This window comes from Ichthyophthirius multifiliis, assembly GCF_000220395.1.
Source record: "Ichthyophthirius multifiliis unplaced genomic scaffold scaff_1120509251009, whole genome shotgun sequence".
NCBI classification, from domain to species: Eukaryota; Ciliophora; class Oligohymenophorea; order Hymenostomatida; genus Ichthyophthirius; species Ichthyophthirius multifiliis.
This window is the reverse complement of record NW_004086288.1, coordinates 15,487-37,176: the sequence shown is the minus strand read 5'-3', so window position 1 is coordinate 37,176 and position 21,690 is coordinate 15,487. Positions and strand designations below refer to the sequence as shown.

Sequence of the window (21,690 nt, the reverse complement as noted above, 5' to 3'; positions counted from 1 at the left end):
ATGAATAACATTAAAATTATAAAAAGTTTAGGCAAAGGTGCACATTCAGATGTTTTTTTATCAAAAGATAAAGTCACAGGATTTATTTTTGCTATAAAAAGAGTTAAAAAATAAGAAATTATAGAAATTGGTATGGAAGAATAATTTATTTAAGAAATAAAAATTCATATGTAATTAAATCACCCTAATATTGTAAAACTATATGGCTATATAGCTGATTAAGAATATTTTTATTTATTAATAGAATATTGTTAAGGAATATCGTTAAAATAATATGTTAATAAATAATCTAGTAAATATTTATAAGAATATGAAGCCGCTTTTTATTTAAACTAAGTGGCTGAAGCTCTATTATATTTGCATAAATAAAATATTCTCCATAGAGATTTAAAATTAGAAAATTTAATGATTTTTGATGTTTTTTATTTATTTTATTTTTTCTAAAAATTTTAATTATAAAAATATAGGGTATAATAAAATTAATTGATTTTGGTTATAGTAGAAAATGTGATATATTTGAAACAAGAAATACTTTTTGTGGAACTTTAGATTACTTAAGTCCAGAAATTGTTAATGGAGAAGATTATAATTGCTCTGTTGATATTTGGGCTTTTGGTATTCTCAGTTATATGCTTTTATAGGGTGTGAGTCCTTTTTATAAAGAAAGTTAAGATGGAACTATTGAAAATATATTAAAAGGATAATTTTATTTTTAGAGGAAAATAAGTAATGAAGGTCAAGCTTTTGTTAGTAAGCTTTTAAATTCCAAATAAGAAGAAAGAATAAATATAAAAGAATGCTTATAATAATCATGGCTTAAAAAATTTGGGAAAGAAATTATTAATTTAGAAATTTGTTAATAAATTAATAATATTCTATGAATTTAAATTTTATATTTATTTTAATATTTATAAAAAAAATATATATAATTAATAATTTTTTCATTATTTTTAATATTTTTTTATATCAAATTTATATTAATAATAAATATATAGAAATATAATGAAAATAAAATATAAATATAAGCATAATATAAAGAAAGTAATATAAAATTTAAAAATTATAAGAAATTAGATAAAAAAAAAATCATTGTTTTAAAATGGAAGAAAATGAAGAAGTAAAAATAATATTTAAATAAATTGAATGAGATATACAAATAATATATATTAAATTAAAGATATAAAAAAGTAAAAAGAAGAATTATAAAATAAAATAAAAAACAAAAAAAATATTTAGTAAAAGTTTAAATAGAATATAATATAAATTAATGATAAGAAAATAAAAAATAAAATATACCATAATATAAAATAAAAAAGAATAAAAATATAAAAAAAAATTAAACTAAAATAAAAATTAAAAGTAAATAATCTATTAAAAAAGAAAATATCATTAATATAATATAAGTAAAATAAATATATAAGATTTATAAAAATGTTTTAAATTATTAAAAATATAGTTGATAAATTATTAACTTTAAATAAACAAATAAAAAATTAATATAAGATATATATATATATTAAAATAAAAAAATAATAATACAAGTAAGTAATAAATAATTAAAGATATTAATAATTAAATATTAATAAAAATAAAAATTATATATATTTACATTAAATAAAAAAAATTATAATAATATATAATAACTTAATATTAAAAATAAAAAAAAATGAAATTTATTCATTAAAATACAATAGTAAAAATTAAAAAAGTTTAAAATAAAAAATATATTGTAAAAAAATAAAATAAAATGAAATGATATATGTATACGTTAATAAATTTAATATATAAAATTATATATATATATAAATATATATATATTTATATATATATATGCATATATATATGTCATAAGATTTATTTAGAATATATATTAATTGATTATTATTTGATTAAAATTGCAAGAAAAATTTTTATTTTATAAGTTTTAGACATGTTAGATTTAAAAAATGATATAATTAAATTAAATTAAAATTAATATAATATAAGACTACAAATAAAGTATCATACAAATGATATTTGATGTAAAAATAATATATTTTATTTTTTAATATTATTTTATATTTATAAGATGATTAAAATACATTCAATTACATTTATATTTTAATAATAGGTATTTAATTTTTAATAAATTTATATACATTTAAAGTAGAAAAGTTATAAATGATATATATTAATCTTACAAATATTTTAACATCAGAAATATCCTAATGAATATATATATATATATATTAAGAGCTTTTAATTTCTTGTCTATAGGAAAATATTGAGATTTTTTTTATTTTAAGAATGATGTAGCTTATTTTAAAGCCGGCATTAATATTTTCAGATGATTCAAAAAATTATATATAATTAATTCTTATTAAATATTATTATCTTATAAGAAATTGTAATTCTAATATTTATTATAAATTACGTATCAAAAATTTTTTGCTCTAATTGAATTACTTAAGAAAAATTATTAAAGTTTTATCATAATTATTTAAATGAAAAAGATAAATAATAATTAAATAATAAATATTATTCTTAAAAATCAATAAAAAAAATATTTATTGTTTTTTGATGTTTTTTATAAAAAATAAAGTTTTTATAATTATTTTATATTATATTTATTTTTCTGTATTTTATTTTATTAAAAACACAATCAAAAAAAAAAATCATTATTTTTGTTGATTAGGCATTTTAAAAAAATAATAAGAAACACATTAAGTAATATTATATTTATTTTAAATAAATTTTAATAATTTATTTAGAAAAATATTATTATAGAAAATTATTAGATTAAATATATTATTTATTTAATTTTATTTATATCTATATTTAGTTTTTTAATATAAAAATAAATAGAGCAAATATTTTCCTTAAAATTAAAAACATAAGATATAATTTAAGATTGAAATAAAAAAGCAAATTTTATTTATTTATAAAGTAAAAATTAATAAGAATTTTTAATTCTTAATATTATAGGGAATAAAATCTTTAAGTGATTAATTTCATGACATTAAATTAACTAAATATATATTTTTTATATCAAAAAATAATTTAATAATATTTTAAAATTAAAAAATTATATTAGATTGTATTAGAAATATATTATTTAATATAAATTAAAAATAATAATAATAATATCATATTTAAAAATAATTTATTATTTTTAAAAGAATAAAAGAATAAAAGAATAAAAGAATAAAAGAATAAAGAATAAAGAATAAAAGAATAAAAAATACTTACATGTTTTAATCTAAAGAAAATAGATTTAAACTAATTTATTTACTTAACTTAATAATACTATAATTTTTTAAAATTACAAAAAAAAAAAAATTAAAAATATCTATTTTTTTTATTTTAAGTATAAATATATTAATTTTTCCATTCTACAAATTTAATTCTTTTATTATTTATTATATAAATATTTTTATAAATAATTAAATTATTTATAAAAACATTATAATTATATTATAACAATAAAAATTTATTGTTTTCTTTTTTCTTTATTATTTATTTCAATTTTTTTTTAAAAAAAAATAAGTTAATATCATATACAAAAATTCACATAAATAATATAAAAAAAGTTATAATATTATATTATAAAAAATTACCTATTTTACTAAAATTAAATTTCTTTAATTTAAACAATATATATATATATATTTCTTTAATAAATAAAAACCCTTAGATATTTAATTTATAATTAAATCCTAAATTACTATATAATTATGTAGAATCAAAATAATAAAAATTCCTTTTTTAATTTAAGGAAAGAAAAAGTCACGCCAATTAAAAATTATTAATAAGTTTTAAAAGAAGAAATAAGAGTTACTTTTTTTGACATTATTAATAATAAAATTATCATAAAAGCATTTAAATAAAAAAAAAAAAATTAACTTTTAAATAGAAATCAAATTTAAAATTTTTTTATAATGAATATTTTATTCTAAAAAAATAAATAAAAAAATATGCAAACACACTTATAAAAAAATAATTTAAATAAAACTAAATCATTTATCAATAACATAATTTTTAATATCTTCCTCCGGCATATTCTTAAAAAATTCATCCAAAAACTAATCTTTATCAAAATATTCATTTTCTTTTTCAAAAATAAGATATTTTTCTAAAAACATTTCAATTAAAGCCATATTATAATACATAATTTTTCTCGCACATTATCCTTTTTAAGTAATTCCATAAAGATCAAACTCACCTGCCATAATAATAGCGATATCAGTTTAATTAGCATGAGAGCTTCCTTTTATAAAACAATTTATACTTTTTTTTTTGCTTTTATGAGATGCATTTTAGAAAAATCTTTACAACCTTTTATCATTTTCAAACCAGGGATAAAGTCTTTTGTAGAAATCCTCGGAATTAATACATAACAAAGGCTTAGGAAAAGGTATAGAATTATCATCATCATTAAAAATATAAACACAAGGATCTAATCCTATACAAGGCCCTGTAACTCTATTATCTTTCATAGTAGTGTATAGAGCAGTCGTTCCTCCAAAAGAATGCCCAATGATAGAAACTTTACTATAATCGATATTAATTTTTGAACCGAAATACCAAATATAAGTTTTTTAATTATATATAATATCAAGCATTTACTTTGTTATAGAAAGTCTTTTTTGTAATTAATTATGTCTAAATTCCCAATTAAGTTGTCTGTCAAAGTATGGATTTTTAATTTCTTCTTCATATTCAGGACAGAACACTATAAAACCTTTACTTGCTAATTCCTTAGCGAAAGTTGTATGAATATTGCAATGGCCAGCTAATCCATGAGCTATTATTATTAAAGGAAATCGGTTTATCTTTATTTCTTTATTCTAAATATTTCTGTAATAAAGGTTTTCTTCTTTTATTATTTAGGCATTGTCATGGACACCCATTTTTATTTTATATAAGTAATTACTTTATATTTTAAAAAAAAATTGAGGGATTTTTCCAGGTCTTTCCTTGTCTTTCATGTTAGTATCATACATTCTCATCCAATAATCTTTGTATATTATCCAGTTTCTATCTTTGTTATGCTTATGGAATTAACAAGGATAATATATAGCGTATTCAATTTAATTTTACTGTTTTACATGAATATATCCTACAGGGTATTTACCTTTTGGTTTAGGAAAAGTATATACTTTTAGTTTTGGAATTGTCCATATATATAATCCTAAAGATGTTATTAATGTCCATAATGGGACTTTTATAATGTTATATTAACGTAATAAAACTAAAATTTCGTTTAATAATAGTAAAAAAAAATTTAGCACGAAGACCTTCTTTTTATTATTTACGAATTAATAAAGATATAAAACTTGCTAATTATGTAAGCTTTTAACGTATTGATATATTTTTAGAACCTTATTTTATTAATATTTAAAATAAATTTTTGATTTAAATTTAAAAAATATGTAAATTTAGTTGTTTAATTATTTATTTACCAAATTAAGTTTAAAGAATAGAAATTTAAAAAAGTTAATATGCAGATAATGAATATTCATAATAAAAATATTTGGAATAAAAATTTAGCATTATATTAAAATGATTTTTATTAATTTTTTATTTCAAAATATTTGTGATAATAAAAAAAGAAATATAAAAAATATATAATAATATATATTTTTATGTATATATAAATATATAATATTATAAATAAATAGAATATTTCATATATTAATTTATGAATTTTATTTAATTTTTACAAATAATATTTTAAAATTAAATTTTTTTTATTTTAATTAACTTTACAATGATTTGTTTTCATTTATTTTTTTTTATCTTAAACTTTCAATAGAATTCTTTTTCATCCAAATGAACTAGACAGTAAACTTTCGTTTAAATTTTTATCAAATTTTTATTCTTTATTAAAATCATAGCTATATTCTTATTCATCTTAACTATCATATAAATATGAATTATCTAATTATTTATTTTATTTTTAATTATTTATATCATTTTTAATTTTCATTTATAGTTAATATTTTTTTCTACAAATAACAAATTAAAACTAATTTTTTTTTATAGTTTTTCTATTAATTTTAAATGTTTGGAGTTATAATTAAATCTTTAACTCCTTGAATATACACACAATAATATTAACAATCAAATTAGTATTAATTTTTTTAAAAATAAAAAATAATTCCCCAAAATAATACTGTTATACCAAAAATACTATTGCAAGTTTCAAAACTTAAAAACTCAGTCATGAAACCTCCAAGCAAAGGTCCGATAAATTATCCTGAACAATAAAGTGTATTGTAATAATTATAACTTTTTTAAAATAATATAAAAAATTATTCTGAATAATTTTTTATTCATTCTAAAAAAATTTACTAATTCAAGTAACTATTATTTATATTGGTAATATTTATTATATTAGTTATTAGTAATAAAGATGGAAAATAAATCATTAAAATAGAAAAAGATAGAAATATATAAGAAGCACAAATGTAATTTAATTATATATTTTAAAATAAAAAATAATAAGGCCCTATTAAACAAAAGCATATGCCTGTAACAAATATTCCAATAAATATAACTAAATAAGAATAATTATAAATAATCTTAATTAAAGGGACAAAAACTATATATAAAATCATTCCGAAACTAAATATAATACCCATAAAAAAATAATTTGTTTAATATTTTTATTATATATATAGACTAAATGTAGCTTCTAATGACATAATTCCACAGCAAGGAATAATCATTAAAATATAAACTGTAATCAGATTTTTATTTGAATATTTTAATTTATAAATTTAATAGTTATCTTAAATTTTATCATAAAATAAATACTAACTATTTATCTCATTTTAATTTTTAATTTTTTCATTTTATTTTATTTTTAAAATCATTCTATCAGGAATTTATTTTTAAAATGTAAATAATAATAATATACATATAATTCCAAATATAATAAATGGGATTACCCAACCAAAAGCTTAAATAAGAAATCCGCTTAAAAAAGGTCCAAAAAGGAAACCCATTCCTGAAAATAACTCTAAATGCAAAAATTTTTATTTATATTCAGTTTAATACAATATAGGAATATACGAATAAAATGGAAAATTAAAAAGGGTTTATGCCTATAATTTTTTTTTATTAAAAATATTAATTTTTTTGAATATGTATATATTTTTAACTATCCCTAAAATAAACTTTGCTAATAAACTTATAGAAAAAATATATGCTTTGTCTTAAAATAAACTCAAAATAGCAAAGGAGAAAATGCCAATTATATTCAAAAAAATTCCTGCCATTTGTGATATTTTTTAATATTTTTCATCACATATTTATTTCCCTAATAAAAAATAACAGATTAAATTTCCTACAGGATGAATACTAAATATTAAACTAATACTAAATTAAGATAAACCCCATTAAAATGCATATTAAGGAAAAAAAGGAGCAATTATTGAATTTGTTGCATTTATTATGAATTAGCTTAAAAATAAAATGAAAATTATATCATACATAACTTTTTTTAAGAAAATATAAAGTAAAATAATATATTAAAAATATATAGATACATTATAATAAATTATGTAAAAATAATATAAATTTTTATTTGATTTTTTTATTGAAATTATTTAAAAAAAAAAAAAATTCGTTTGTTTTACAATATTTTTATTGTATTTTTTTTTTGTTCTTTAAAATTAAAACTATTAAATTATCTTCAAAAATATGAAAAATATATAAATGAAATTTAAAAAATTATAAAAAAAAGTTAATAAATAAAAGGCATATATCAAAAAACAAATATAAAAAATAATAATAAATAATTTAATAAATATCAAATAAAAAAAATTTAATCAAACGTGAACAGAACTTTATTATTTGGAAAAACAATTATTATTTCCAGATTAAATGGATAATGAACTTTATTATAAAGCAGACTTGCCTCTTATTAATTTCTATGAATAAGATAATTATTTTTATTACTCTATTTTAGATTAAGTTAAAAATTTAATTAAACAATTATTATCAACAAAATTTTCATTTTTAAATCTTCTACCCTCCTATAAACTTAGTAAATTTAGCATATTTTAACTAGCAAAAACAAGTGGAGTCTACCCTTTATAATTAAAATTATTTAAATTTCCCCCTCCATTAATAATAATTTTAATAATCTTTTAAATAAAAAAAAAAACTAAAAAAAAATATCTAATTTTTTTTTATAAATTACTTCCAATTTGTTTCCTTTAAAAGCTAAATGAACTGGTGTATCTCCTTTTTAATCAGGCTAATTAGGATCAGACCCTTAATCAATTAGCCATTAAATAAAATCTATATTTTGATGATGGGTAGCCCAATGTAAAGCCGTCCACCCATTTTCATCAACCGCAAAATAGAAATCTCTTTTACAAAAAACAAATCTATCAGTATTAACTTTCCAAAGTAAATTCTATTTAGCAGCATCAATAAGTTTAACATTTCTCAATTGTTTTTTTATGTGTTTTTCATTTAATTATTCAACAGTTCTCTTAAATTAATAATGGCTTAAATCGGAAGATAACTCAGGACAAAAAGTAGTTAAAGTAGTACTATAAGGATTTTAGAAAGTATTTAAAAATTAAAATTATTAATCTTCTTTAATAGAACTGCAAATATTTAAAGCAGTTTTAGGCCTAAATTATTATATGGAATCTTTTCTAATACTTTAACGAGTTTCTAAAGTATTAAAATTAATGTTTGTTTAAGTAGAAATTTAATTTATAGGCTTTTAATTATCGTCTAAACTAATAATTTCAATGTTTTTTTTGTCTTAAAGAACTTAAATTTTTATATTTTATTTACTAATGTTTCTGATTTATTCTATTTTTGCTTTATAATCATTAATTTTATCTTTTTACTTTATATCGAGAATTTCTTTTAATTTCTTTTGTTCACGATATCTTCTTATTTTTTTTATATAAGAATTATATATTTTAAATCATTTTAAGATATTTTTATTTCTTAACCATCTATAAAATTCTTTTAAAAGAGTTAAAAGTTATTTAAATTTTAAAATATAAATATATAAATATTGTAAAAAAATAAAATATATAATATATAAATATATAAATATATAAATATATAAAAATATAAATAAAAAATATATATTTATATATATATATATACATATATTTATTTTTATTATTTTACACATTAATGTTATTCTTTTGCATGTTTAGATGGTCCTCCTGAGTAAAATCTTTTAAAATTTGAATTATTTCTTAGCACTTTACTTGATTTTAGATTCAGTTTATATTTTTCCTATTGATTTTTATTTACTTTATTTTTAACTGTATCTAATTGTGAGTATTTTATTTATTCTTCTGCTGTATGTTCTTGAAAATTTCTTTCTTCTTAAGTTTTGAAAATTTTTGAAGGTGGATGGTATACATGCCTTATATAATCTTATTTAAAATTTCTAGATGATTAATTTTTAGGTTAAGATATATTATTAATGTAATTATTAAAATTTTATTATTATTTAACTTTTTGTAATTATTTATGCTTTTCTATTTAATCTTTATCTTCAATTTCATCGGCATAAAAATTAATTTATTTTATGTCTTTTATTAATTCTTCTTATGTTATTTTACCTTCAATAAAATTTACTAATTTATCAAATCCTTTTATATTTACAGGTAATTATTCTTTAAATTTACCTTCTTTTTCCATTTTATAACATATTTATGCCAACATTTTGTAATTCTTCATATGAACTTTCATATATTCATTTTTTTCATATTATTTTGCTTTTGCAATATCATATTATTTAAATTTTATATAATTTTATTTTAATTAATTAGCTATAAATTATTATCTGCTTTCTTTAACTAATATTTAAATTTCTTCATAATTCTTTAGTATATCTTCGGCTAAACCTAATTCCAACTATATATAGAAAAAAAAATGAAATATATAAATAAACACAAGATTATATATATATATATATATATAATATATTTATATTTTTTTTTTATATATATATTTTATAAATATTTTACATTTGATATAACATCCTCGTCAATTATATCAACTGCATTTTACATAAATTTTTTATCAATACAAGAATTTAGTAATTCACTTGTATTTGCTAGTAGTTTTAGTTCTTCTATTGTTAAATTTTCTCCTTCAGCGTATTTATTTAAAAGATGATCTTGTTTTTTATTTTTAATCTTATTTATATATTTATTTATATTTTTTAAAAATACCTCTTTGCATTTATTTTTTCATATTTATAATATATCTTTAAACAAATGGAAGAAATCCAACATCATTCCATGATGAAGAATTAACTTCATTATAATATAATTATTTTTTATCTAATCTATATTATTTGAATTATTTTTCTTTTTTATTATCCCAAAAATTCTCTTTTCCTCCTGTATTTTATTCATTTTATTTTTTATTATTATCAGGAAAAAATTATGATTCTTGTTATTTTTTCTAAATTTACTAAAATCCATTCGAATCTTTAACTTAATAAGATAATCTTCCATCATTCACTTTATCGTTTTAGTTATTTGATAAGCCTAATCTGGATAAAAATTATTAAGTTCGAGGATTACCATAAGTACTCATATTTTAAAAAATATCTTTTGTTGATTTTAAAGGAGCATTTTTCATTTAAAACTTTACATGAGTCGCCTAAGTCTTTTTTCCTAATTTTTTCAAATCTTATCTTTCTTTTAGTTTTTATAATACTAATATTAAATTTTCATACTAAATATTTTATTTTTTAAATAAATTAAATTATTAAAAATATTTTTTTTATTGACATCATTAAGTTTTTCAATAACAATAGCATTTAATCTTTTTCTTAAACTTTCATATTTTGTTTTAACTTTTAGCCATGGAAAATAATCATCTTTTTATTTTTGATGACTTTTACTATTTTCTTTTTTTTCTTGTTCATATTATTTTCTTTCTTTTAATTCTAATCTTTCTCTAAAATTGTTTATTAAATTATTTATTGTTTTTTCCATACAACTTTATACATATTGATTTTTCTCTGCTTAAGTTTTAAATGAAGATAAAATTAATAATTGAATATCAAAAGCTTTCAAAACACTATTTTTTTTTTTTATAAATTTAAAAAATACTTTAATTTAACTTAGATGAAATTGAAGCATCATTATCGGTATTAATTTATATATTATATAATTTTTCAACTGTTTTTATTATTAGAGATTAAAATACTGTCGCTATTAAAGCATTTCCGAACATTTTTACTACTGAGCATTCGTTTTTTATATTATTTTATAATTATTATTTAAACTTGTCATCAATTAAATTTTAAAAACAGTTTTCTTTTTTCTCGCTTTTATTTAATAATATTAAAGTTCTCTTCTTTTCTGTAAATCTTAAAGGTGAATTTTATACTTATTGTTAAAAAAAATCTTTTTGGGTTTCTTCTTGTAATTATTCTCTGTATTTGCTACAGTATTCTTATAGTTTATCGTCGATTTCTTATACTGTTGATAATTCTATTTAAGGGTTAGATGGTTATATTTTTTTAACCTTTCATATGTTTTCATGCTTTTATATTTAATCATTATTTATATATTTTTTGTTATTAATTTTTTTTTTTTTTTTAATTGTTAATGATAAAAAAGAAAAATGTTATAACTTTTTCTTTTTGCAATAAAAATAAAATATAAATAAAAATTAAATTAAAAATAAAAAATATATTAATGTGATACAAAACATAAATTAAATATTATATTTTTACAAAAAAGAATAAAAAAATATTTCGTATTATATTTAATTTAAATATATGGAAAAAATATAAATTTATTGATTATTATTTAATTTAGTTTAAAAAATAAATTATTTTCTCTCAATATCAAATTATATTTATGTATTTAATTTTTTTTTTTTTTTAAATATTTTAACATATAATAGAAGAAATTAATTAATTATAATTAAGTAAAAAAAAAAAAAATATATATTATTTATAATTAATTTTTTTTTTTGTAATAATATAAAAATAAAATATTTTTAAGATATCAAATAAAAAATGTCAAAACAAGGTAAAAAAAGTAAAATAATTTATAAATAATAAACATTTAAATAAAAATAAGTTGATAATAATGATATTAAAAATTGCATAAATGAGATTTTCGATGAAAACGACGACAATTAAAACGAATAAGAAGATCAAAATAATAATTAAGGTTTTTAATTTTATAAAAATAATAATTTAATTTTATTTAAACAAAAATTAATAGAATAATCTTATTCCTAAAGTTTTTAAAATGATGAAGATGACTTTTATAATTCAAATGAATTTAACGAAGAAGATGAATAAAATAAATAAAATTAAGGATAAGAAGATGATGATGAATAAATTTATACTTCAAATGGTGATGATTAAAGTTTGAATAATTCATTAAAAGAAGATGATATCAAAAAAAGCGAAAATTATAAAAATCCATAAAAATATTAAAGATAACCAAATTAAAGGGATAATCAAAAATAAAAAGAATCAGATAAAAATGATAGAAGAAATAGAAAAGAACACAGGTATATTTATTTATTTTTAAAAGAAAAAATAATTATAATTATAAAAACCTATTATTAAGAAAAAAATAAATATAATTTTATATATAATTATTTTGATTTTCCTTATAATAATTTTTAAAAATATTTTTTACTATTTCAAAAAATCTATTTATATTAAATATTTAAAATAAGATAATATAGTAGATCTAAATCAGCATCCAGATCTAGATCTAGAAGTTATTCTAAAAATCAAGAACGTTATCATGAAAATGTAAAAAAAAAAATTATTATATTAATCTTCAATTAAAAATAAATATATAAGTGTTGTAACAAATGCAAAAAAAATGATAAAGGAGGTAAAACATGTATATGTATAGTTCCAAAAGATTCAAGATTTAGTAGTTTAGGAGCAACAGGATGTTAAACATGCGGATGTAAAGGATGCTCAAGGGATGATTTTTACAATTAAAGGAGAAAAACAAGCGAATAAAATTACCATTAATAAAAACCTTAAAAGGATTTTTAAATGAAAAACGGATGCTGTAAATTATGTTTGAAGGCATTCTCTTAAAGTGGTCGTGTAAATAAAAAAAATAATCAATAAATTTTATTTATTTTTTGTTAAAAAAAAAAAAAAGGCATGTATATGTCAGGTACCAGAAAAAGTGAGAAAAACATAACTACCGAAAAATGGATGCAAATTTTGTGGCTGTTAGGGTTAAAAACTTATTATAAAAATTTACTAATATAGGTTATATTAACAATCTTTTTTTATAAAAAAAAACAAAAAAAAAATATATTACAGGATGCAATCCTGAAGATGTTAAAAGACATTCGTTAGAAAGATAATATAAAAGAAATAATACATCAACAAATTCAAACAATTACAATAGTTAAAATAATAGAGAAAGGAATAGAAAAAGATCTAATTCACCAGATGATGATAATGATTTTAATAATATTGATAGATCAAGTAGATATTTTTTATTTTTTATTTTTTAACTTTTATAGATATTGGATAAATTATTTTAAATGATTTAAAAATGTATCCACCTGTAATTGGATTCGGAATACCTTAGAGAACTCATTCATATATATATGGTAAAGTTTAGGATAAAAAATGATTATTATGATTAATTATTTAAAAATAAATAAATTATTATTAATAATTTATATATTTTAATAAAAGTTTATATAAAATTTAGAAAAAGTAATAACAATCAGAATATATAAATTTAAAATTAAAATATTTTTTTTTTTTTCATAAAATTATTAGAAATAATAAATTCATTATAAAAAACTAAACTTATATTTTTTTTAGTTAAACATTTATTAATTTTTTTACTTCAGCTTATGAATTATTTTGATAAATATATTTCTTAAATTTTAATTAAATATTTATTCAAATTTTAAATAATACTTAATACTTGAGTAATTTTTTTAATAAATCTTATTTATTTGTTTTTTCGGTTTTTACCCTTAATTAATTATTCATTTTTTCCCCATATTAATTATTTAAAGACGAAAAGATTATCTAACAAATTAAGTGATTTTTTTTTGTAAAATTACCCAATTAGTGATAATACATATTTCGATTAATATATGGTTATATGCTTCACATATTTTATTAAATAATTAATGATATAGATGAAAGAAAATATTATCAATCTTATATATTGCAATTTAATAAATATGAAGAAATAATCTAAAAAAATTCTATATTTTTAAATCTTAATCTTTTAACGTTAATCAAATGATAAAAACTATCAAAAATAAGTATTAATTAATTTGAGTTTTTAAAATATTAAAATATGTATTAACTAAAATCCTAACTTAAAATTGGCTCCATTAAGATTTTTAAATTATGATTAAATTTTTTGAAGTAATTTTAAATTTAAGAAATATATTCCATCATTAAATATATAAATAAGCATTAATTATAGTATACTTTTTATTTTAAATTAATTTTATTTTTTGCTATTTCTTCAACTCAATAAATATTAACTGAATTTTTTCGAACTTATTATGCATTTTTATTATGTCACTTTTTCCACATGAAATTATAAGAAAAATCAAGATTTTAATTATTTATCAATTAATTCTCCAGTTTTCATACTTATTTTTTTTTATTTTAATATTTTATATATTTAAATTTAGTTTTATCAATTCATTTGATAATATTAATTAAAGCGTATTACCTAAATTTATTAGGAAGTATTTTTTCTTTAATTCATTAGAAAGTATTTTTTCTTTAATTTTATCACATAAAATTATAGTTTATAAAAATATGTTTGCATATTTTAAAAGGCATTATTAGAGGAATTATACATATGTATAGAACTTATTTTAATTTTAGGAGTAATTATATTATTTAAAATTTCGTATATAAATTATTGTATTTAATATTATTCTATATAATGTAAATAATTATACTTTGAATTATAACGCTTTTAATTTAATGAAAAACATATTATATTTGACATTTTATTTATTTCTGAAAAGCAATAAGTATATTTTAATTTATTAAACAAACAAAATGCTTTTCGAAAAAATATAAATGAATAAAACATTAATTTATATGAATATTATAATATGATTTTTTTAATTTTACATTTCCTTATTTTATTATTTAAATAAACATATATTTATTTTTGTTTAAGTTTGATATGGCTAACATTAACATTAATATTTCTATTTTTCGAAATTCTTTTTCAAGATAACCCCCCCCCCCTTCTAATTATTTTTCAGAAAAGGTTTGTATCAAAGGTTAATCACATTATTTTAGTATTATTCAATTTTAATTTTAATATTGATAAGTAAATAATAAAACTTAGTATTATTAATTATTAAATTAAAATTAATTTTTCATTTTTTAAAAATATATAATTTTATAGGCTTGTGATTATTTAAATATCTTAAAGATTTTGTTTTAAAAAAAGAAATGAAAAAATTAACAGAATTTTTATTAATAAAAATTAAGATATATATTTACTACTATATATTATATAAAATATATTTTTTACTTTAAATTATGATACCTATTATTATTATTATTACTTATTTATAAAGTAATAATTTTTATAATAAAGTATATTTAATTTTTTTTTTTTTTCAATATTAAAAATTAATAAACAATTATAAAAGCCAACTTCCTATAATCTATGTTTTCATAAAAATTAATTTATCTACTTATAAACATTCGCCTCAAACGTTTTGGGATCAATAATAAAATAAACTTAAGTATCTTCACTACCACAAATAACATATTTATTATCTAAAGAATTACACCAGCAAATCATATTTGGAAAGTATTTAGGTTTTTCTAATTTACGAATATTTTTAAGGTAAGGCAATTCTAAAATTTATATATGTTGTTTACTATAATTAACATATACCTATTTTTTAAAAAAATATAAATATATATTTTTTTTTTATATTTTTATAAATAAATTAAATTTTTACAAAATATTCCATTTATTAAGAATCTTTAATAATTTTAGGATTTAAAATAATCATAGAATCTTCTTTAAAGGAAGCTAAAAATTATCCATTGATACTATATGAATAAAAAGTACAATCTCTTTATGAAAAGAAAATAATAGAATACAAAGGACAAATTGATATTTCGACTTTATTAATTGGATAATATTTTGGGTGATTATATTATCTCAAAAACTAATAACTTTGGTAATTATATAAATTAATAGTTCCATCTAAACTGCTTGTTGCAAAACTTATCATATCTTCACAAATATTTATATCTGTAATTTCCTCAAAATGATCATAATAATGATAAATTTCATTAAATGATTAATAGTCAGGGCTTACTTTTATTATACAGACATCTCCATTTTTAGAACCTGTGATTAGAATTTAATATCGATTTTCAAAGTTCATTGCTGTTACAGTTTCAAAATGAAATTCTTTAAAATCTTATGTTATTTTCTCACTTTCTACATTATATAAATTTAAATGACCGTCCCATAGTCCTCCAGTTAAAATAAGCTATTTTTTTGTTAAATAAAATGTTAAGTATGTTTAATGTTTTATATAAAAATAAATATTTTTATTTTTGTTTAAACTTTTCCTTAATTCAAAAATAAAAAAGGAGGAATTTAAAAGGAACATGATTCATCAAGACAAAACACATTATATAATTTTTCATTTTTTAAATAATCGAGTTATATTTCTCTATCACTTATTGTATTAACTTTAAATGGATAATCTCTTGGATCTTAAGAAGTTAAAAGTCTTTTTTTTTAAATAAAATAAAGTAAAATGAAAATAAATAAAAAAAAATACTTAATGATACTAACTTCTCCATTTTTTCTTAAAGCCAATACCTTATCTTCATCCATATATTTTAACGAAACAATAGTTCTATCTTTTAAAGAATTAAAATAAAAATCTTTTAATTACAAATTCTATCCTTCATTACTTTTTTAGTTTTTACAAACCGATCTAAAAAACTACAAAGAGGTACTTAATTCAGTAAATGTTAAAAGCATTTTAGTTTAATTAAGAATTCTTTAGACATGTTAAACCTAGAAAATTTAAGAAGGAGTTTATCCAAAATTAATAATTTAACTTTCAATTCCAATTTTATAATTTTCATCCTTAATACTATCAATATCAATAGCATCTTCGTAAGTAAGATAATAAAATTTATTAAGATTATTCTCTGCTTCTTTTCCTTTTTATTTGTACCCGAAAATCAAATCAATCCATTAATTTATATTCTTCGAAACTAATTCATTTTCTAATCCTTTTCTATGCCAGACTACGAATTTAAAAGGGTCTTATCCACACCAAGGAGGTAAAGAAACATTATGAACTCTTTCTTTAGTTTATTATAATCCGAAATCATTTGCATCTAAATTTAAAAAAAGTTCTGGTAAAAAGAAAAACTCAGGTAATAATTCTCTCACATCAGATGTTTCTTCAGTAGCGTTTTTGTAAGTTTCTTTCATAGAAAAAAAAAGTCTATCTGCAATATCAAATTTACCGTTTTATAGAATCCATGCACCATCAGTATATGGCTTTATTCTTAATAAATACTAATAAATTATAGCTGGGGAACTATAATGTGTGCCAAAATGATAAGGAGGGATATCTTATATTCCACTTTCGTATTTAAATATGAATTATTTAATTCTTTCTTCTGTCCCTAATGCTCCCATAGACTTAGATAGGTCTCTATATAGAGTTTATTCTGATAGATTTAATTCTTTATTATCATATTTTTGAAAAATCCAAGGAAATACAGGATATTAAGTTAAGTCTTTAAAAGAACGACCAGAAAGGAAATTCAAAAGCATTAAATATTATAAATTGGAGTATTTACAATTAACCCATTCTTTAAAATGTTTCATTTTTTCAATGTTTTTTGTTTTCTATTCTTATATTTTGGAAAAAAAAGATATTTTTTCAACAACAGAATCTGAAATTTCTTTATCTGGAAAATTTAGTAATAATTAAGATCCATCTATAAAAAAAAATTCAACAGCAGATTTTCTTAGTACATATCTCCTTCTTAATATTTTCTTAATATAATTTATTTACCAAACTTTTAATAACATTCTATAGTCAGGAATTGTGTGATTTTATATACATAAATGGGATTCTTTTTCGATAATATTCTCAAAATAAAATGTTAAATAATTTTAGTCAAGTTTTATAGTACCGTTTCTTATTGTTAAGGATTTTATCCATTAACATTTGTAAAAAAAAATGTTAGAGTTACAAATACCATTATTAATATTATTATAAATATTAATACTATTATTATAAATATTATTATTATTATTATTATTATTATTATTATTATTATTGTTATTTTATTTATTATTTTAGAAATAAAAATCATCTTTTTAATATTGTTATTATTGTTATATTACCTTCTAGTTTATACCTGTGTATATCTATTTTAATTGTTTTATTATTGAAAATCTTTAAAATTATTTCTTTTTTATATTCCCTTATTGTTATAATGGAGTTAGTTAATCCTTATATAGTTGCTGCTCGCATTATTAATATTCAATTTATTCTTAGAGAAGAGTCAACTTTTTTCTTTACATTTATGCATTATTTTTATTATTATTCTTCTAAAATTCTTTTTCTATTAATTTTATTTTTAATAACGGCCTTATTCCTGATTTGGTTTAATATTTGGACATTTTATAATAAAACAATTTTTTTTAATTCAACTTTTCATAAGTAAAATCCTATATAAAAAAATGTTTTTTTACTTTATATATTTTGTTTCAAAAAAAATATATAGTTTACTTTTATATCAAAAATGTTATCATTTTAAGCTTTGAATTTTTCATTTTTCCAAAATCCTCCAAAAATTCTTTATTTTTTCCAAATTTTGTGCCATTGATTTTTTGCAAATCTAATAGTTTATTCTTATTTATCATTTGTGAATAATTTTTTTTCGTAAATTAATATATTTTTTTATATTTCATATTATTCTATTTCGTATTTTTATCGAGTTATTTTTTTAATAGCTTTATTTTTTTATTTATCTTATTTCAAATTTAAAATTAATTTGTTCTTATATTATTAAAAAAAATCATTATTTATAGTACTTTCATTAATTTCGTTATTTTTTTGAATTTTCTCAAAACAATTTACAAATCGTTCACTTAAAATTATTTCTTGTAAAAATTATTTATTAGTATTATTTTTGGAAATATTAGTTATTATTTCTTAATTTAGAAGATTTTTGTTTTCCTCATCTTAAAGAATAGAGCAAAAAATATTAGTAATTAATAAATTTTCTAAATTTTTTTCAATTACCTTTATTATAATGGAAAATATGTTTACCAATATTTCCTATATTTATATGTTTTTGGACATTTTTTCGTTTAGGAAGTAAATATAGGAAATCGAGTTTATTATAAAATCGCTTGCCCTTTATATTTCATTTATACTTTTTATATTATGAGCACATATTATACATGAAATAATTAAATTTTATAAGAAAGTTAAATTTTCATTAAATTTCACATTAATTCCTTCTTTTAAATTAAATTCTATTAAAAAAGCAGTTAAAAGGTATATTTTTTAAACAAAGAAGAGATTTTCGGATTATTTAAAAAATAAAAATTTACATAAATTTTAGTTTTGTAATTAAAATTGGATTTAGATTAGTTTTTCACTTTCATGAAATTACTTTTGGAATAAATGTGTGTAAAGATTAATTATTTTTTAAATTACAGGAGTGTCTATCCATACATTAAATCCATAAAAAGCTTTATAAGGTTTAGGAAAATCCTTTTCTTTTGAAACTAAAGTTATAAAATTTTAAAAAAGGAAAAAATTAAAAGTTTTAATTATGTTATCCGTCATAATTTAGAGTAGAATTATTATTATTTTTATTAAAAACAAAAAAGAAAATATAATTAATTAAAATTCTAATATTATTTTATAATAAAGAAACAGATATTTCAGAAATTTATTTTATATCATCTTTTATACTATCTAAACAATAAATAGAAAGCAATCTTTGCAAAAAAATAAATGATACATTTTAATTAGCTAATATTTTTTGCTAAGTTTCACAATTAATTTCTTCATTTATTTTCTCTAAATGAACTATGTATTAAATTGTTTTGTTCTCCACTTAGTTCATTCCAAATTTTAGCAAAATAGATAGTATTTTTGTACCGAAATTCCATGTATTTTCCATATTCTGATTTTGGCTTTCTTCATTTTAAATTATTTAATATAATAGATCCAATAGCCAATTATTAAATTCTATATTTTGTAACATTATAAGTTTATTTTTGGCGTTCCATTTAATAAGTAAATACATGTCTGTTAAAATTATATTTTAAATTAATTAATCACACATATTATAAACATCAACAAGTAACTAAAAAACACTTTTGAATTAAATAGTATCTTTTTCGTCTATAATGACTAGTTCTTTTAATTTGTTTGTTAAATCTCTATTAAGCATCCATTCCATAATTACAGTATAGAGAGGAATAAAATTGATTTTTTTAGAATTTTCGAAAAAAGAAATTTCCACTTAATCTGTCTTTTCATTTTAGTTTTAATCCGAATTTTCGTCTATTTTTTAACCATTTTTATTTGAAAGAATTAATTATTAGGATTTATATTTAGTTTAAATTTCTAATATATCTTTTTAATCTATTATTACGAAATCATTTTGCTTTGTTGTAAATGGTAAGTTTTATAAAGCAAAATATATTAAAAGAGATATACTTTAGTCATATTCTATATCTTGAATATATTTTATGTCATTCTTTATTATGTATTCACTTCTTGATATCAAACTTAGTACTTTTATACATAGTGCTTTTATAACTTATTTTTTTAATTTTAATTTTTTGTGGAGGTGGGGAAATAAAATATTACTTTAACAATCTTATTTTTATAATAAGTATATTATGTAGTTTACTCCATTATTTTACATAAATATTTAAATAAATATGAAATTCTACTCATCTTCATTTATTAAAATATTCTTTTAATTTTAATAATATTTTTAAAATAATTTTTAAGATTAATTTATTTTTACAGTTATTTTTTTTAAGATTTAAATATAAAAACATGGAGAATAGTCATTAACAAAAGATTTAATTAAAAGAAAAAAATCATTTACAGTATCATCTTTTTCTTTACTATATATTAGTAACTTTTCAATTAAATGTAAAATATATTTTAGTTTTTTATTATAATCTTTAATTAAAAATTCATAATTTTTTTCAATATAAGAATGTTATTAGCAGCAGATTTATATTTTTCCTTCAAATTTCGAAGACTTTTTTTAAATAAAATAAAAAATATTTATTAATATAATTATTATTAGTTAGATATATTAAAAAAATTAAAATATTTTACAATATATTCTAAAATATCTTATATTCCAAATAGTTTAATATTATGTTTGAAGTTCTCAATATATATATTATATATATAATCAAAATAAGATTAAAAAGTTTAAATATTTTCTATATTAATAATATTTGTGTTCATTAAAAATTAAACAAAATACTATAAAATTTAAATAAATAATATTAATTATTAAAAAAAAAAATAATACATCATCTTTTAATTATTTATCAAATATATTTATTCTAATTTCCATCATTTTCTCAACAATTTAATTATTTAAAATATTTATATTACTATCATTAATAAATTAAGATATAATAATAA

At 16.8% G+C, this 21,690-nt stretch overlaps 5 protein-coding genes across 5 annotated transcripts, besides 25 other annotated features; 1 reads left to right on the top strand and 4 right to left on the bottom strand. All coding sequences in view use genetic code 6, as the record gives it.

Moving 5' to 3' along the window:
* IMG5_128330 (protein kinase domain protein) lies at positions 1-979 on the top strand (the record flags this gene model as incomplete). The annotated part of the gene is made up of 2 exons (XM_004032140.1): positions 1-417; positions 468-979. 2 exons carry the CDS (start codon positions 1-3, stop codon positions 879-881), a joined length of 831 nt encoding a protein of 276 aa, XP_004032188.1. The 3' UTR covers positions 882-979.
* Positions 980-1,551: 572 nt separating this feature from the next.
* Positions 1,552-1,586: a microsatellite.
* Positions 1,587-1,771: 185 nt separating this feature from the next.
* Positions 1,772-1,832: a microsatellite.
* Positions 1,792-1,844: a microsatellite.
* Positions 1,809-1,850: a microsatellite.
* Positions 1,851-2,584: 734 nt separating this feature from the next.
* Positions 2,585-2,630: a microsatellite.
* Positions 2,631-2,742: 112 nt separating this feature from the next.
* Positions 2,743-2,776: a microsatellite.
* Positions 2,777-3,152: 376 nt separating this feature from the next.
* Positions 3,153-3,223: a microsatellite.
* A 1,248-nt stretch (positions 3,224-4,471) lies between these two features.
* IMG5_128320 (hypothetical protein) lies at positions 4,472-4,879 on the bottom strand (the record flags this gene model as incomplete). The annotated part of the gene is made up of 1 exon (XM_004032139.1): positions 4,472-4,879. One exon carries the CDS (start codon positions 4,877-4,879, stop codon positions 4,472-4,474), a length of 408 nt encoding a protein of 135 aa, XP_004032187.1.
* Positions 4,880-5,920: 1,041 nt separating this feature from the next.
* Positions 5,921-5,963: a microsatellite.
* On the bottom strand, positions 5,952-7,478 carry IMG5_128310 (major facilitator superfamily protein, putative; the record flags this gene model as incomplete). The annotated part of the gene is made up of 2 exons (XM_004032138.1): positions 5,952-6,298; positions 6,347-7,478. 2 exons carry the CDS (start codon positions 7,476-7,478, stop codon positions 5,952-5,954), a joined length of 1,479 nt encoding a protein of 492 aa, XP_004032186.1.
* Positions 7,479-7,682: 204 nt separating this feature from the next.
* Positions 7,683-7,723: a microsatellite.
* A 72-nt stretch (positions 7,724-7,795) lies between these two features.
* Positions 7,796-11,468, bottom strand: IMG5_128300 (IQ calmodulin-binding motif family protein, putative; the record flags this gene model as incomplete). The annotated part of the gene is made up of 5 exons (XM_004032137.1): positions 10,718-11,468; positions 10,206-10,655; positions 9,999-10,150; positions 9,150-9,885; positions 7,796-8,847 (listed from the first exon to the last, which is right to left on the bottom strand). The coding sequence occupies exons 1-5, from the start codon at positions 11,277-11,279 to the stop codon at positions 7,796-7,798; spliced, it is 2,952 nt and encodes a 983-aa protein (XP_004032185.1). The 5' UTR covers positions 11,280-11,468.
* Positions 9,008-9,120: a microsatellite.
* Positions 9,012-9,120: a microsatellite.
* Positions 9,042-9,129: a microsatellite.
* Positions 9,044-9,129: a microsatellite.
* Positions 9,452-9,499: a microsatellite.
* Positions 9,755-9,794: a microsatellite.
* Positions 9,929-9,997: a microsatellite.
* Positions 9,930-9,963: a microsatellite.
* A 168-nt stretch (positions 11,469-11,636) lies between the features above and the next one.
* Positions 11,637-11,679: a microsatellite.
* A 2,179-nt stretch (positions 11,680-13,858) lies between these two features.
* Positions 13,859-13,909: a microsatellite.
* A 790-nt stretch (positions 13,910-14,699) lies between these two features.
* Positions 14,700-14,756: a microsatellite.
* A 123-nt stretch (positions 14,757-14,879) lies between these two features.
* Positions 14,880-14,917: a microsatellite.
* An 827-nt stretch (positions 14,918-15,744) lies between these two features.
* On the bottom strand, positions 15,745-17,870 carry IMG5_128290 (hypothetical protein; the record flags this gene model as incomplete). Its single annotated transcript, XM_004032136.1, has 2 exons — positions 15,745-16,585; positions 16,867-17,870. The coding sequence occupies 2 exons, from the start codon at positions 17,868-17,870 to the stop codon at positions 15,745-15,747; spliced, it is 1,845 nt and encodes a 614-aa protein (XP_004032184.1).
* Positions 16,760-16,799: a microsatellite.
* Positions 17,871-18,248: 378 nt separating the features above from the next.
* Positions 18,249-18,347: a microsatellite.
* Positions 18,348-19,150: 803 nt separating this feature from the next.
* Positions 19,151-19,205: a microsatellite.
* Positions 19,206-21,024: 1,819 nt separating this feature from the next.
* Positions 21,025-21,068: a microsatellite.
* Positions 21,069-21,690: the final 622 nt, after the last annotated feature.